The sequence below is a fragment of the Tachyglossus aculeatus genome, chromosome 9 (assembly GCF_015852505.1).
Source record: "Tachyglossus aculeatus isolate mTacAcu1 chromosome 9, mTacAcu1.pri, whole genome shotgun sequence".
Lineage (NCBI taxonomy): Eukaryota > Metazoa > Chordata > Mammalia > Monotremata > Tachyglossidae > Tachyglossus > Tachyglossus aculeatus.
In genome coordinates this window covers 52898767-52917178 of record NC_052074.1, presented here as the reverse complement: position 1 = coordinate 52917178, position 18412 = coordinate 52898767, and the positions used below count along the sequence as shown (strand labels likewise).

Here is an 18412-nt window from a genome sequence, read left to right as displayed (position 1 = left end):
TGATGATAGCGCTACAACTTTTTTAAATGTTTAAAAAAATCTTAACTTTTCATTATACTGTTCAGAAGACTTTTTAAGAAGAGAGTGTCATCAAAAGAATTCCACTTTTGATATTATGGAATTGCACAGCTCTGAATAATGTATTTCTGGAGTTCTCAAATAAGGAAGATTGAGAAATAAAAATACCATTATCTATTCGATTTAATTCTTGTTCAGTTGGAAGCCAGTATTACCTTTTAAGTCTTATCTGTATAAAAAACAAACTTGGTCAGGCTTCATAGTTTAGTATGAATATGCTATTGGTACTGCGTTTCTCCGAACTAGTCAGTCATAAAAATCCTGTTTTTTCTGTAACTTTAATAATAAGTATTTTCCCCTTCTTTCAGCAAAAGGTTTTACTAATGATATTCACCCTCTGCAAAGCCCAATGGGAAAGATAAATAATAACTGTGGTATTTAAGTGCTTACTATGTCAAGCACTGTTCTAAACTCTGGGGACAGTTCAAGGTAACCAGGTCAGATACAGCCCTGTCCCACACAGGGCTTGCAGTCTAAATAGGAGAGATCACTTGCTCCTCCACTAGGTTGTAAAATCCTTGCGGGCAGGAGTTGTGTCCACTAACTCCCTTGTAATCTTCCACGTGCTAAATGTGATCTCTGCACAGATTACATGCTGAATCAATACTATAGTGTGTTTAATTAAGGGTAGATAATGTATTCCCCATTATCCAGAAGGGGAGATTGAGTCACAGAGAGATTTAAGTGACGTGCTCAAGGTCAACAGCTAGACAGGGTCCAAGTTATTGACCACGGCCACACAGCGCTTTGAATATACAGGCTGGGATGGTAATATGAATGCTAAAGATGGAAACAAAGCTACTTGAAAGTTATGTGATGACATACTCCGACATTCCTCCCTTCCTGCCCCCATAGAACCACCTCTCCTTAAATAATCCAGGTGGTGTGCCTTGTATGGATATTTCCTGCTGTAAATAAGATTAATGATCACATTCAGTCAGGTAAGTCTACATCAGATAAGCATTTATCTTTTTACAGCCCTTCAGCTAGTGTAGGCATTACACATTGAGCACCCTTGGCTTCTGGATCGAAGTTATCAGCCAATGACAACTTCGATTGTTTCTCATTATTCCCCTTACTGGATCTGGACTCTTCAACCCAGTGACAGACGTAGTTGTCTGTGGGAATCTAGCAGATGTAGAGTAGGTATTTTGCTATTGTTCCTTTAGATGTAGCTTGAAGTTTTGGGTGTGTTTAATTATATTCATTTGAATTTGATCCCACACACTGTTCTCTATCTCACTCTCAAAATCAGAGCCCCGGGCCTCTCTTTGTTTTTCTGTGGTATTATCAGATAGTTCTTGATAAATTACACACAAGTACTGCCTTGTGGTCCACTGTTCATTGGCAAGCTCTGTGACCTCCAAACGTTCGGACAAGTCTAGTTTTCTTAGGTAAAATGGCTACTCAGGTCAGTGGTGTAATTTGTCTAGTTTGCTAGAGGCTATCTTCCCCGCCCCACCTCCCTTGTACCCTCTCCCTTCTTATCCACCACCTATCCTGCTTCAGATCTGAGTCAATCCCAAAGTTCAACAAAAGTATGAGGGATAAAACTTCCCTGCTTGAATCAAATGCTTTACGGTTTCAAGCAGTAAAGCTTTGTCCCGTAAACTGACTCAGAGCTTAAAGTGGAGGGGATGGGCTTAGCTAGGGGGTTACTTTGAGTCAATGAGCTGTCAGCGTAGCTTAGTGGAAGGAGCCTGGGCTTTGGAGTCAGAGGTCAGGGGTTCAAATCCCGGCTCCGCCAATTGTCAGCTGTGTGACTTTGGGCGAGTCACTTAACTCTCTGTGCCTCAGTTACCTCATCTGTAAAATGGGGATTAAGACTGAGCCCCCCCCATGGGACAACCTGATCACCTTGTAACTTCCCCAGCACTTAGAACAGTGCTTTGCACAAAGCAAAGGAAGAATTGTCCACAAGCACTCGTAAAAGGAGGAGAAAAGTTGGATGTAAATTGGGAATAAAGACATCCCCCACCCACCACACATCACAGGAGTATGATTGGCAATTCATTCATTCATTCAATCATATTTATTGAGCACTTACTGTGTGCAGAGCACTGTACTAAGCGCTTGGGAAGTACAAGTTGGCAACATAATAACACTGGCAATGACTATAGGCCCCAAGGCAGGAGAGAAGATTCAGGGTACATAACAGAAATCAAGGTGAATGTGAGCTAGCATTAAGGAACTCTTATTTAAATAGAAGAGCAGGGTACTAGGATCACACCAACAGTAGAAGGTCATGGAAGAGTGAGGAAGTAGCCCTGTTTTACTTGGCATTGGTCACAGCCTCATGAAGGACCTGTTAATGTTTGACCTCTTAATTTCATGAGAAATGTGGAGAAATTGGAGATAGGTTCAGCAGGCCAATTAATGACCAGCAAAATCTTTTGCCAACGGTAAATGACAGAACCCTTTCAAAACCTGCTATGGAAAGTCATCTTTGGAAACCTAGCTCAGAGGGTTTAGACAGGAGTGGTCTGCGAAGAAAGAGCAATATCACATTTAAGTGCTTAATTTTTGCAACATTAAAACTGGATATTGCTATTAAGTGGTCATGTAAGGATTAGGTTTGTCAATAAGGAGAGCAGGAGAAAAAAAAAGAGGAGAGGGGAGAAAGTTCAGAAACTAAGAAGGCACTTGAGACTTGTGTCTTTTTTTATTGCACTCTCCCAAGTGCTGCATACAATAGGCTCTCAATGTTTTAAGCCTCCCCACCGTTTAGGTTGTCCCAGTTCTAACCGTGCCCTGGAAGTCCTAATGATTGCCTATGCACACCTGCTTTGCCGTCTTACTTTTTTTTATTCCTCTTTCTTTGTTTTCCAAACAGTCCTAATGAATGAGCTTCCCCCACCTGCTTTTCCTCCACTGCCTCGTGGCCTTCTTAATGAGTTAAGTCCCCGCACCTGTTTTGCACCCTTCTGTGTTGCTGCCTCTCCCGGCACCTGGCTCTCACTGCTTACAGTCTTTGTAGTGTGAGAAAGTCTTTTCTTTTCTCCTCAAAAATCGGGGTGAAGCAGTTATGCGGTGGAGGTGATTATGTAAGTACAGGGTATTTTAAATTCCATTTGAATGGCCAAGGAAGTCACTTGAAGTATGAAGCAGGTTGGGAAACCTCAGAGTAGAAACCTGGAATATGTTTCTCTCTGTGTAACTGTAGGACTGCGGTGAGCCAGACATTTCTAGGAGATTCTAGTTCAAGACTTCATAATTGCAGTTGAAGTCAACCAGGGAAATTTCCACAGGTGGATTTTACTTCTCTAGGTTTCAACTGTAGTGGGAAAGTTTTCTGTATCTTCCTCACTTTTTAAACTGTTGACTGGTTTGGAGTGCTTGGAGGTATTAGCACTAGTTCCTAAAGAAATCTTATGTCCCCCTCAATCTCCTTTGAGGTTTTAGAGGGGCATTTTGCAGTTTGGAGCAGATTATTTTGTGGCGTTTAAATCCAAAGTTAAATTGCTGTGGGTAACTGGAAATGGCAGGCGGAACTTTGAGTTGTCACAGTTGCCCCGTGAACTCACCCTAATGGTCATTCTCTGAGAGAGGCAATTGTAAGCAGTAGTAAAAACCTCCTTAGATAACTTGATTGAATACCCATGTTAGCTATATGTGCCAGAGTGTAAGACACTCCCAACCACGAAGTATTAAAAAACTCAACATATTAAAACAGATTTCCCTGGTTTTTGTTGTTGCACCTCCCCTCACACCAGCTTCCTTTCTCCCAAAATTACTTTTTTGTACTGGAAAGTCTTCTTTAAAGTTTGCATAAAATGAGTCCCTCAAGTGATTTTCCAATATAATTTTGGGGATTGTGTTAGAATATTATAAAATACAGTATTTTAAGGTCCTTTTACTTCCTATTGAATGACTAGGATATAACTGCCATGAGCTCTTTTTTATTTGTTGCTACCATTATTAGTTTCTACAAATTCTGTAATTTACTTGATTTAATGGGAATTGTTGGATAAGGAAACTCTGGTGCATAGACTTAACCTGGAAAATCAAACTCAGTAACACATTAAAACATTGTTGGTAACCTCTGGTCATAAGGTATTGCCTGAGCTTCTGTCTTCAGATGTGGAAATGCTCCTGATTGTTCTTCAGTCAACTGCTACCTGATTCCATATTCACGAAGCCTTGTCATTAAAGCTTATTTGAAATTAACAATTTGGGTTCATTTCAGGACAGGCCAGTTGGAAGTCATAAGATATTAGTCAAAGAAAATAAATATTATCATAAAGATCCCTAACTTGAGATCTCCTAGTAGAGGGTTTCTTCTACGTCTCTTTTTCCTTAAATTTCTCAATCTTGAGTTTAGGGAGTTTCCATTTCTATGTGATTATACCCTGTATTTATTTTAACCTAATCAGTCTGGAATTTTAGGTGGAAAGCATCACCCAAGCAAGCATGTTTAAGCGGACTATATGGATAGGAAACTCATCCTAGCATTTTTAGCACTCACTTTCAATTCTGTGTATCTCAGATTGTTCTCAGGGAATAGTGTTGGTCCTGAGGTGTATGGAATGGGCTCCTTGAAGGATATGCATTTGCCTGTGTGTCTAAGATAATGATTAGAAGTAATTTGAAACTGTGTGCACACACTTGCACATAAGTACTGGGTACTACTAATAATTACACATTATCAACATTTTTATTTAACACACTTGAAAGTTGTGCTCTCAGGATGTCAGTGCTGGAGTAGTGATAATTCTTTCCTCCCTGGAAAATAAGATGGGAGGAAATATGCTTGAGGAGTGATGTGGTCTGGTGAGACTTCTGCAATATTGTCTGAAAGTTTCAAAGTAGCCCAAAATATAAGGTGTTGGTATTGTATGAAGAAAAGGAAAAATTGTTAAGTTTCCAAGGCCAGACTGAACCCTTTTAGGATTGTGACTATCACTTGTTCTTTGGGTGTGGCTCTCCGGAGCCTTCTTTTCTTCATTATTTTCATATCTTATGTTAATAGCTGGGAAAATAGAAGGAAAATTGTAGACTCTCCCTTCCCGTAAGAAGCTCACCCTCTAAATGCAGGGGAAAAGAGGAGACCATGCGTACCTCTAGAAAAAAATACAAAACTCAAAAATTCTAATTAAACATTATAATCCAAGAATCCATAAGGAATTTCAGAATCGTTTGAACAGTTAAAGCAGCCTTTCTTGGGTAAATTACCTGACCAGGCCTTCAAAATGTTCAAATTGTTTATTAATATTCTAAGACTTAAAGGCTTCGCTTCACTGCTCTCTTTGCTTTACAGAGGTGTTTTTTTTTTTTTCTCCTCTCCCTGATGGTCAGGAGAGTAGAAAGGGCAGGGACTCAGGCCTCACTTTGAGACTTTGATGGCCAAAGAGAGCCTAGGCTTGTGTCCTTGAAAACTGAGGCTGAAGCACAGGAGTACCTGGGATTTAAATCCTTGAAGCCTCCCCCTCTTCTCCTCTTCCCCCCACTCTCCCTAATCCTTTAGTCCCCAGCTCCCACTTTTTCTGTGGTTCTGAGGGACCTAGGGTCAGATGCCTGTCATAGGTAAGTAATGTTCCCTGATCTGTTTTGCACTGCTCGGGTCCCTCTGGTATTTAATCAGTGTCAAATCAAGTGTCAGTTTTTTATGTTAAAAAGGTGAGAGGGTGATACCAATGTGATGTATTTGCAGTTGCATGGCTAAAACTATTCCGTTTGGGAGGGTTAAGATGCTTATTTTTAAAAGTGCTAGCAAAGGTCAAAGGGTAACTGGTCAGAAGCCTATCTGATGACCTGTACCTTCTCTGCAAATTCTCTTTCAGGCAGCGGTGCTACTGCAGTGGTCCAGGCTGCCCTATGCAAACCCAGGCAAGAACGAGTAGCAATAAAAAGAATCAACTTAGAAAAATGCCAGACCAGTATGGATGAGCTATTGGTAAGTAAAGATAAAGGGCAAACAGGAAAACATTAGTAATAATACTTATTAAACACTAATTATGGGCATTGCACTGTACTAAACACTGCTAGCATACCTTGTTTTTTTAATGGTATTTGTTAAAAGCTTACTATGTGCTAGGCACTGTGCCAGATATTGTACCGAGCGCTGCAGTAGATACAAACTAATCCTGTTGGGCTCAGCCCACATCCCACAAGGGGCTCACAGTTTAATCCCCGCTTTACTGATGAGGTAACCGAGGCGCAGAGAAGTTAGGTGATTTGCCGAAGGTTACACAGCATACAGGTGGGGAGCTGGGATTAGATCCCAGGTCCATCGGACTCCCAGGCGTGTCTTTATCCACCAGACTATGCTGTTTCTCTTGCGTAAGAGAGGCAGGTCAATTAGGAGTAACTGGTTCATGTTAAAAGATTGATTCCATTTAGAAAACAGACTTCATCAGTGCCACAGTGAGTTACTGGATCTTGATCAGTACAGAAAACACTGTTTTAGCTATGTGCAAAATGTCTCCCATGTATATTTTGTAAATGCATATTGGTGTTAATTTGAAATAATCTGCCCTGTCGTGAGAATAATCTTCTCTGTCATGAGCCCACCACTAAGAAGACTACAAGTCCCCACAGAGTTAAAATCAACACATCAGATTTAGGAATGTTCAAAAATCCCCAGTTTCCTGCAGCAAACTGCTTGTTGAGCTCTCTTGTAAGAAAATAGAAAAATAGACATCATCATTGACAGTCTTTGGTGGTTTTGGTTTTTTAATATTTTTTAAATTTATGGTCTGAATCTTGGGAAAGCAGTGAGCCCAATTAATGGTATTGATTGGGTGCTTATTGTGTGCTGAGCACTGTATTAAGCACTGGGGAATGTACTGTATAATAGAGTTGGTAAACATATATATGCCCTGAGAGAGTGTACAGTCTAGTTGCAGAGATGGATATCAATCATTTGTAGTTGAGTGCTTACTGTGTTCAGAGTACAGTACTAAACACTTGAAAGAGTACAGTGTAACAAAATTGATAGAAGCAATCATTTTTGAAGTAAAAATTGGTAATATGGGATGTTTGTGTCCCCTGTCATGTGCCTTTGGGCCCAGGGGCTGAGCCTGAAAGAGTGGGAAGGTCATGCTCTCTCTCCTGGGCCCAACTCCAGCTGGCCAGACCATTGAGTTATTTACATCATCCCCCTTCCCTCTTTTCATGCCCCTCCTCCCCATCCTAACCATATGTAACTCAAGAGCCTCATTTAAACAACTAGGGCCCTTCAGTATATGATAGTAATATGCTATTTGTTAAGCACTTACTATGTGTCAGGCACTGTACTAAGCACCGGGGTGGATACAGGCAAATCTGATTGGACACATTCCCTGTCCCATGTGGGGTGTACAGTCTCAGTCCCCATTTTACAGATGAGGTAACTGAGGCACAGAGAAGTGAAGTGATTTGCCCAGAGTCCCACAGCAGACAAGTGGCAGAGCAAGGATTAGAACCCATGACCTTCCGACTCTCAGGTCCATGCTCTTTGGGTAACATAGGTTAGGTGTTAACGTTTGATCTTGGTCTTAGTTGTCTATCAGTCATTTATTGAGCGCTTACTAAGTGCATAACACTTAACTAAGCTCTTGGGAGGGTACAGTATTACAGAGTTCATTCAATCGTATATTGAGTGCTTACTGTGTGCAGAGCACTGTACTAAGCGCTTAGGTTAGGTTTTTAGACTGTGAGCCCACTGTTGGGTAGGGACTGTCTCTATATGTTGCCAACTTGTACTTCCCAAGCGCTTAGTACAGTGCTCTGCACACAGTAAGCGCTCAATAAATACGATTGATTGATTGATTAGGTTGATAGATTCCCTGCCCACAGCAAACTTATGGCCTAGAGGGGGAGACTGTATAAACTTTCTCTAAACCAATCAAGTTGGCAATAGATTATTGGTGATCCTGCAAGTTAGGAAGGATATCGAAGTTTAATTTTTGTAATTGAAGATGTTTTTCTCTCTGCCAGTTTTTTTTTCTTTGCTCATCATTTACATGGAGAACACTGGAGAACTCTGAAATTGAGGAGTTAACTGGTCACCAAAACAGTAATCCCAGAGCAAATATTAGTTCAGTGGCTCCAAACAAGTTAGAAAGCATAATGTCATTTGGCTCCCAATGAAGAAGCCTTTTGTTATGTTCCACAGTGGGAATGAAATGTCATTAACAAGAGCTTTTTGTCTGTGCCCAGAATATAGCTTTTATTTAAGGTTTAATTACAGTACACCATGGTATAAATTAAGTTCAAGGATAAAGCTGTAGTTTTCCAGATCAGATTGGTTTTATAATTTAAACTAGGCAACATAGTGCAGGGGTTTATGAGGGCATAGCTGCAAATCACAAATCACTACCCAGATTAAAACCAGGGGTTCCTGCAGTCCGGTGTTAATGATTTGGCCTGAACACATTTTAAGCCTCTCATCTTGGAAGGTTGAAACATTCACTTAACCTCTGGTCACTTACCCACATTATACTGACTCTTATGTCTTTTCTGCTGGTCAACAACAGAATGGTCAGTGGCGAAGCAGGACAGAAGGTGTCCCTTTGAATTCCATTAAGTTTCTAAAATCACTTTTGCCTAGAGCTGCCCAGAGGTAGCCAGCTGTTGAGTGAATAGTCTTTTTTTAATGAATCATATTTATTGAGCATTTGCCTTGTGCAGATCACTGTACTAAGTGCTTCTGAGAGTTCAGCACATCACAGACACATTCCCTGCCCATCACAAGCTTATAGCCTAGAGGGGGGCTAATAGTCTAAAGGGGAGTTTGTCACAGATATCACTTTTTAAGAATTTCCTTGAGTTCATTTTTCTGCTGAAATAGTGTGTTTATTTGGTTTAAAAAAGGAAAGTGGCCTTGGGGCACTGGAGCTGGTGATCTATAGTAAGTGGAAGTTGGCTAAATTCCTCTAATGGATGACCAAAAGCTGTTTGGTGGGATTTTCTCCTTCCTATGACATGTTACATTGCCCTTCCATTTAAGGATTGCTGTTCCCCTGCCCCCTAAATACTTGGAAGTTAGTGTTCCCCTGTCTGCATGATAGGGGTCCCTGTTAATAGTTTGGGGTCAGAGGACATTGGAGCTTCTGTAGCCACTACGTAGCTGTTTAGAGGACTCCCTGTTCTTGTGTGCTTCCTTCTTCTCTACCTCTCCACCCCTCCTACCGTTGATAGCCTGTCTCCTTTTAGTATCTTGGACTGAGGTCTGCAGTGGCAGAGGGGACAGGCCCTGAGGAAGGCAGCCTAGCTGTAACCCCTGCCAACATTCTGCTCCCCAGGCTAGAAAGCATAACAGAAAGTGCCACTGAAGCATTGGAAAAGCTTCCGTATCCCCCAGGCATGTGATGTGTGCCGTGGCATGGTGCTGGGCTTCAGGAGGCACCATCTCCTACCCAGTGATACCAAATGGGTACCAGACGTTCAGCAAATAGTGGTGTTTGCCTGGGTTTCCCGATAAGAAATGAGACTTCAGCAGGGATTCTCCCGGTTTTGTTCAGTGACATTTTAGGGGTGTATGAGTGTAGATGTCACATGGAGTGATTAGAACAGAAAGTATGAATATTCTGCAGTATTATTTCAAGGAATATGTTTGAAATGAACTAGTGATGGGATCTAAATGGAGAAAAGCCAAAATCACAGATGGTATTCAATCCTGTTAAGGTTAACCACATATAGAATAAACCTTACGAGTCTTCTACAAGTCCTGTTATGGTCCTCTAGACTGTAAGCTCCTGTGGACAGAGAAAGGGTCTATCAACTCTGTTGTAATATAACTCTCCAAAGGGCTTAGTGTAAGGGAAGCAGCATGGCCTAGTAGGGAAGCAGAGTGGTCTAATGGAAAGAGCCTGGGCCTGAAAGAGGACGTGGATTCTATTCCCAGCTCTGCCACACGTCTACAGTGTGACCTTGGGCAAGTCACTTAACTTCTCTGTGCCTCAGTTACCTCATCTCTAAAATGGGAATTAAGACTGTGAGCCCCATGTGGGACGGAGACTGTGTCCAACCTGATTACCTTGCATCTACCCCTACACTCAAAACAACGCTTGGCTTAGAGTAAGCCCGTAACAAATACCACAATTATTATTATTGCTCTGCACACAGTAAAGCACTCAATAAGTACCACCAATTAGATTAAGTGTTTTCCTATCCATATCTTTAAAGGGTGTGTTTGTTTACAGTTTAGTAGGCTTTGAAGGTGGAAAGTTTTTTCACAAATGCTATTAATGTTCCCTATGGCAAAGATGGTACAGTAATTTTAACTTGTAAATTCAGCTGTTGCCTGCAGCTTCATTATTTTCTCAAGTTCACATGTTGACAATGTTTGGACATCCAGTATCTTAATAATCCTTTAATTCAGTGTGTGGGTATTCTATATAGGATTAAATCATAGGCTTTTCTTTTCCAGGTCAGTGCCTACATCATTTTGCAAACTCTGTCATGTGTTAACTGGTTGTAACTAGAAGCCATTGTTCTTACAGGGAACAATGGTCACTGGAGTCACTAATGCCTTAGGCTGTGTCAGGGGAAACAACCTCTTATATTGCTGCACTTAACCTTTTGCAAGCCAGTAAAACATCAGCCCAAATTGCTGGAAGAGTTATCACCCACTTCCTTTCTTTTATTAATACCTCACAGGAAATTAGTTAAGCAGTAAAGTAGTCTCTAGACTGTAAACTAGTCTGTAGTCCTCTAAATCATTAAGGGAAGGGATCACATTTACCAATATGTATTGCGATCTCTTGCAAACGCTTAGTTCAGTGCTCTGCACACAGTAAGTGCTCAATAAATACAAATAATTAATCTCTTATAAAGGAGGTATTCTGAATTGATAGACATAATGAGGCTCACTGAAGGCAGTCAGTGGTATTTGTTGAGCACTTACAGTGTACCCAGCATGTACTAAGTGCTTGGGAGAGTACAATACAACAGAGTCGGTAGGTGTGTTCCCTGCCCATAAGGAGCTTACAGTCTAAGGGAAAATGAGATAGTGTTAGCCATGTTGAAATATACTTTAAAATGGATTATTCCGAATTTACGCATGATGGTTTTTTAAATTTATTATGACCTTTGGAATGAAGAAGAGACATTTTTACTTTAGTATTCCAAAGGGTCTCACATGAGGGGAAAGACACACTTTGGTTCTCAATCAAGTTAGTGTTACATTTTTCTGCAATTTTTATTTTTATTTCAGTTCTTTTCAGAGGGCTAAATCTTTCAAACCCAAGCAGATTAGTTAATTAGAGCTTTGAAATTAGTCACCTAAAATTAAAGTCTGTCAAAAGTACTTGAATTGCTCTCATGGGGTGCCTGTAGAAAAAAAATAATGTTGCAAACTTTTGAGACCTTTTCATTCATTCAGTAACATGTATTAAGCACTTACTGTGTGCGGAGCACTGTACTAAGCACTTGGGAAAGTACAATACAACAATAAGCAGTGACATTGCCTGCCCACAACCAGCTCACAGTTTTAGTCCAAGAATGGAGAGAGAAAAGAAGGATTAGGTAGATGGTAATCAAGATGCTAAACATGAGGAGGCACTGCCATACATTATTGTTCTTTGTAGACAGGGAGCTAGGGGTTTAAGAAAGGGTTGGGAAGGTGGCAGATTGATTAGATTTGGAGAGGCAAGCATAAAAGCATATAACTTGCTCTAACTCTTCAGTCACAATAAACAGAAACTGTGGTGTTAACGTTAAAGAAGGAATAAAAGGAGGAAAAATCTTTTCTTATACGTGATATGTATGCAGTTAACTTTTGAGAACTGCGTTTTTCTATGTGCTGTTTTCACTTCCCATTTCCTCTGTGGTTTAGCTTTAACTGGGATGAATAAAATGGTCCAAGGAAAGCAAAGTGGCATAGTACAAGGAGCATGGGCCTGGGAATCAGAGGACCTTAATTCTAATCCTGGGTTCTGCCACTTGCCTACTGTGTGACCTTGGGCAAGTCACTTAACTTCTCTGACCCTCAGTTATCTCACCTGTAAAATGAGGATTAAGAGTGATGACAGCCCCATGTGGGACACGGACTGGGTCCAGCCCTCTGTCTTCCTCCATGCTTAGTACAGTGCCTGGCACGTAGTAAGTGCCTAACATACTAATGATATTTGTGTCTAGATATGTGTCTATCTTCAAAGTGGTTAACTCTAACAGCTATTGACCCATTTTAAGGGTATTTTTCATCATGTGCATTGCAGGAGATGTCCAAGGCAATGTTCACCCTTGTGACCAGGGCTTGGAGAAGTTGATTTTGATTCCTTTTCCCTTGGTTGTACAATATAATGTCAAAGCTAATGGGAGTTGGACGCAGTGAGGAACAAGTCAATTATCTTGCTCTCAGGTACATACTACAGTGCTCCACACACAGCAAGCATTCGATAAATTCTGTCTGATGATGAGATCATAGAACGGAGGCTTTCATGCCAAGGGAGCTTCTTGTCCTCTTTCCAAAGAAATGACAGGGAATTGATCCTATTGAATAATCCTATTATTAAGTATGGCAGACTGGTCTGTGTGCATGGGTTTGGAACAGATGTCGTTCAAAAAGTTTTTGTCCCGTGGTGCCTTGGGGCTGAGGCATGATGGGGACAGAGGCCTTCTGAGCTCTAGGGGGAGGATTAGGTGTGCCTATGACTTCTGGCCCTTGGTGTTGTTGCTTTGATATTAGATGCTGGAGGAGTGTGCCAAGCTGTCACCTCACCAAAAAGGAGACGGACATTATCTTTACTGTTGTAAAGAGCAGATATTTTAATCGCAAGGCAGCTATGTTGAGTAAGGAATCCCGGGGTGTGATTCAGCTTAATTGCTGCCCTAATCACATTTGGCTTTGGACACTGTTTCTATTCCAGTGTGCAGAAGTCAGATTTAGCCTAGATGATCATCCAAAGAATCCATTGCTGATATAGTTGCCTAAAACACAAAGGTGTTGAAAAGCTACTGTTCAAAAGGCCGCTTAGTGACCACTTAATGTAGACAGTCATTATGACCGTCCTCCGTATTTCCCTCTGCCGGAAAGAAGAGTAGTGTATCTAAAAAGCAAGTGCATCTAAATGCTGGAAAAATTTGTAACTACAATGCTTGCTTGTAGCTTAATATGCTAAAGGAGAGAAGAGTCAGAGCAGACAGTTCAATTTTTCAGTGTGATGGATTCTCTTTTACTATTAGCTTCTATTTTAAAATCACTTTTTCAAGGACCTCTTGGTAAAATCAGGTGCTTGCTGCTGAAGAACCTATGCACTGGCCCGGGAAATATGTAGTTTTGTGAAGATATTTTAGGGTACTCTACTTTTGTGTCTGTGATTTAAAGATTAGTTTAAAAGCTACCTTTTCTCCTAACAAGCCCCTTCTATTTTTTTTTTATTTTTGCTCCAAATCCCAGTTACCCCATGCTTCTAAGTTGCTTTGTAAGACAGATTGACCTTTTCTGCGTTTACCTTTCCATTTTTCCCATGCAATTTAGGACAGTTGCCAGACTTTTCCTAGAGGATGCCATTTTGGAGAATGAAATTGCAATCATATTCTTGGCATAGTGAGTCTTTGAGACATCTGGTTGATCATGGTTGAGTTATCTCACTGCTGTTACCTGTCACAAGCCCTTCTTAGCACCCGCTTGTCCTAGTTAATTTTTGCATCTGCTGTATCCTGTAGAGTCACAGTTGCGATTCCCATAGTTCCTCTTCCTCTCTCTTACTTCTTGTCCTCCTTCCCCCTCTCTTTATTCCAGCCCACCCCATCACCTCTCTGTTTCTTCCAGCCCCCCCATCACCCCTCTGTTCCTTCCTGCCCCCACCCCCTCTAGACTGTGAGCCCATTGATGGGTAGGGACCATCTCTATATGTTGATGATTTGTACTTTTCAAGCTTAGTACAGTGCTCTCCACACAATAAGCGCCCAATAAATTGAATGAATGAAAGAGGTTTAATTTTGCTTTAGAAAAGGAGGCCTCAGTTCCTTTTCCTAGGGTCAGGGTGCCTCTGACATCTGTTCTCAGTGCTCCAAATCTCTTAACTGGATTTCTCCTGTGGGAACAGTTTAGTAATGCTTCTAAAATTATGAGACCAGTGTTTAAGTGGGAATTCTTTTACTTCATTGCAATTTTGAAAATCTTAAATTTTTTTAAAAATATTTGCTTTTAAAATTTTCCCAAGGCCTTGTAGAGGCATTTTTCATTCAGGGGTTTGCTAGTGAAAGTTTACCTCTTAATAAAGGCCTACAGTAAAAGTGAAGAGCATGTTCATATTTCGAAAGTTCCCCCCTTAAGGAAGAACATACGGTGCATTAGGTGTCTGTTTGACAGGCACTTTTAAATGGTCTTCTAAATGCTCCCCTTTGTGTTTTGTGGTAGAGAATTAGGAACTTGGAAAATGCATTCACTTGCTGAATGTCTAATGGATTACTTTTTCAGTGGGTTTTTACATGATGTCATCCTGTCTCATTTTGGTTACCAGAGTGGGTAGGATTTACTCTTCTGTGACTGGGCACCAGTGTTGCCATTAAATAATATTATAAAGGGCAAGGAAGTTGGATTGTTGCAACAGGGCAAAGGGGTGTTACTAGGTGGAAGCTTCATTGCTTTAGTTGGCACTTCTGTCCCTCACACAACAACCCATTGTAGCTGACCGGATCTGAATTCCCAAAAGGGAGCGTGATTCTACATGTCATCAAACCCTTTGGCAGAGAATAAGCAAATGAAAATGGTTGTCTATGAGACTGTTAACTCCATGAGGGACAGAAACTGTGTCCAACCTGATTATCTTATATCTCTTCCAGTGCTTAGTATAGTGCTTGAGGCATAGTAAGCTTTTAACAAATACTATTATCATTATCAGGGTCTGTCCCGTTCTCCCCCCCACCCCCAGCACACACAAATTTGTACCTTGCTTCATAATGTTTGTTTTAGCCAGGGGACTTTTCCTCATTCATTCAGTGGATCAGATTCTCATTCATTATCATAGTCTACATTGTCCCAAGCAGAAGTATTGCTCTGCTATTGTGGGTGGTGAAAGGAAACATTTGAAATCAGTCAGTCAATCATATTTATTGAGCACTTACTGTATGCAGAGCACTGTACTAAGTGCTTGAGTGAGTACAATATAATAGACATATCCCCTGCCCACAGTGAGGTTATAGCCTAAATGCTTAACTAAGAGGCTGCTGTGTTAGATGTTGAACAAAGCAAGTTGGTGTAAACCAATATGTACAGAAAAAGGACTTTCAAAAGTAAATGAACAATTTACTGAGAAACAATGCTAATAAAGAGCTCAAGGCATATGTAATAAATTAAAGCTTTACTATTCATGGCACATACAAAATTGGGACTGATGTTATCTTACTATGACTTAGTTCATAAGCCTTAGTGAATGTGAGCCAAGGAAAAATACTTTTCGTTTTATCTAGGTAGAATTAGAGACTAGATTTGGGTGAAGTGACAGTATTCTTTTTGAGATCACCCTGGCTCTAATTAGATCACCCTGTTTGAATGTGGCATTTTAACCATTGAATAGTTGTTGCCAGTGTTTTGCTTTGAATTCAGAAGCCTGAGATTGGCAAGCCTATGTGTTTCCAGTTACCTGGTCTGGCTGATTTTTAAGAGAAAGGAGCCCCAGGCCTGGGAACTATAAGCAGGGGGCTGGCGTGAGGGGCAGAGGTCAGAGGGGGCCAGAGGTGGACAAGGGGCAGTAGGAAGCTCTAACTTGAAATAGAATCCACCACCCATTTGTAAAAATGGCAGCCTACAGTTACCCTACTCTCACTGTCGATACTGACGGAATAATAATAATAATTGTGGTATTTATTATGCACCTACTGTGTGCCAGGCACTGTTGCTCTTTGGTAGATGATTGAATTTTGGGGGTTCTGTCACCGAAAACCCTAACAGAACCAAAAGGAAACTGCGTGAAATTCAGACTAAAATTCCATTAATAAATTGGGTGTGGCTATTCATGAACTCCCTGAAAAGAGCATCCCCTCCTCCTCCTTTCCCCCAGATCTTGATCTTAGGTAGCTGAGAATGAAGGGCTCCGAAGCAAGTGGTTTGGTGTCAGTGGATTTCTTTCTGAAGGGAAGATAAGCATTATAGAAGTTTATTGGTGTTAGAACTTTGTGTGAAATTTTCCATGGGGTAGGATGGTGATTGTCATCTGCGTTCATTTATGGTTAGTAATTGGAAAAGGTAAATTGGGACTATTACACCCCATTTTTGAGCTGTTATACTGTATATGGGGCTGGACTCACTCGAGTCACTTCAATAACCAGTAGCAGTGTGTCTCTGAAGCAGGAATGTGTTCTGGGCCGTGTGCCATTCCTCTTTTAAAAGTGTCTACTGTGTCAAAACCCAACACCGGAAACAGATAAAGACTGGACCTCAGGTTTCAGATCTTATTTAAAGAAGTTGAATGGAATTGAGAGGGGTTGAGTTTGGAGGAGCTGGAATTATTTAAATATGGAAGGCTTGAATTTTTTTCAAAACCACAGTCAGACCAGAAACTCATCCTTGTTGAAAATATTCATGCATCTTATAGCTATAAATATTGTAGTAGTCATCCTGGGCCACACTGGACAACTGTGTCATGGAGTAGCAGTAATGTGGAAATCCAGTGGTGTGTTTTCCAACTTTGTTCCTCAAAATGACACCCAGTTTTCATTTATCCTCACAATCTTTGTGAAGCAGGAATCACTATCCCTCCTTTGGGCTTGGGGAAATAGAGGCAGTGAGAATTCAGTGTCTGCAGATTCAGGCCCTCAGCCTAGGCCCCCTGGTGCCTCTGTTCACTTTGTGTTGTCTAGATGTTAAGTTGGTCACTTCTCTGAGTATGACTTTCGTCATCTGAATAATGGAGATTAAGTACCTGTTCTCCCTTCTCCTTGCTACAAGTTCCATGTGGAATAGGAACTGTGTTCTGATTGTACCATATCTGCCTCAGCACTTTCCACAAGTGCTTGGCACATGATTATTACCTAACATACCACTATTATCATTAGTAGTAGTCACTTACTGAACACTTTCTGTATGTAGAGCACTGTACTAAGTGCTTGGGAGAGTACACTATTGCAAGGGTTGGGAGACACGATCCCTGCCCACAATGAGCTTATAGTCTGAGTCTATTATTACAATTATTTTGTTTTTCATAGAAATTAAAGTGGAAATTTCCATGGGCAGCTTATTATGCTCCCAAGTCCTGAAGCAGCTTGGTATGGGGAAGCAGTGTGGTGTAGTGAATATAGCAAGGGCTTAGAAGTCAGAAGGTCATGGGTTCTAATCCTGCCCCACTACTTATCTGCTGTGTGGCCTTGGGCAAATGACTTCACTTCTCTGTGCCTCAGTTATCTATAAACTGGGGAGACTGAGCTTCACTTGGGACAAGGACTGTGTCAAACCCAATTTGTACCCACTCCAGCGCTCAGTACAGTGCCTAGCATATAGTAAGCACTTAACAAATACCACAATTATTATTATTATTGTTAGTGGGTGTTCAGTGAAGACCATAACTACTACTACCAGAAGAGATTTTCTTTGTCCAGCCTGGCTAGTTCTGCCTCTGTCTTGGGATTCAGTGTCTAGGTTTGCTCCAGGAAAATGGGAAATGGACTTGGGCAGAACCAGAGGAGGTTCTGTGCCTTGCTTCAGGGTGGCACTGCTGCCTGAGTGTGACATTTCTTGTTGTTCCAGTTGCCCACCAGAACAGCCTGACCTGTGAAAGCTGTGTGGTACTTGTGTGGTATGGCTCCTCCTGCCACAGTAATAGCACTCTGGTCTGCCTCCATTCACTTGCACCATCCTGAAAAGGCCATAGAAGTAGCGTTTGGGGAGTTGAAGGTGTGTCTGAATCTAAGTGCCTAGTACAGTGCTCTGCACATAGTAAGTGCTCAATAAATAAATACTGTCGATGATGATGATGAACCCAGCAGGAACCTTAACCAGATTTGGGATTGTGCCAGTCTGGCCGAGCCCTTTAGGGTTCCTGGCACAGTTCAGGATTCAGATGCTGATGAAGCGGATGGGGGCATGAAGTAAGTGAAGAGGGCTGGTGAGGGGGTGATATAGGAAAAGATGTTATACTAAAAGCATTTTATCTCTCCAGTACTCTCCAGGTCAAGTCTAAGGCCATGGAAGGACATGTCAATATGATCTGACCTGAGAATGTAATGCGAGCTTCTTTGGCATATTGTCACTTTCCTACAGTTACATTAATTAGCACACTGCTTTCAGGCATGCCTTGAGGGTGAAAGATATCTGCTCAGTCAGTCAGTGTGGCATCTATTGAGTGCTTACTGTGTTCAGAGCACTGTACTAAGCACTTAGTACAATAGAGTTGGTAGACACAATCCCTACCCACAAGGAGTTTACAGTTTAGAGGGGAAGAAATGCATGAAAATAAACTACAGGTAGGGA

At 41.3% G+C, this 18412-nt stretch overlaps 1 protein-coding gene across 2 annotated transcripts in view; it reads left to right on the top strand.

Moving 5' to 3' along the window:
• STK39 (serine/threonine kinase 39) overlaps nt 1–18412 on the top strand; it is a 218150-nt gene that overhangs the window by 51612 nt on the left and 148126 nt on the right. For both annotated transcript variants that reach the window (XM_038751810.1, XM_038751809.1), the window contains exon 2: nt 5859–5971. In XM_038751810.1, coding sequence (XP_038607738.1) covers nt 5859–5971 — 113 coding nt within the window. The remainder of the gene's footprint in view (nt 1–5858; nt 5972–18412) is intronic.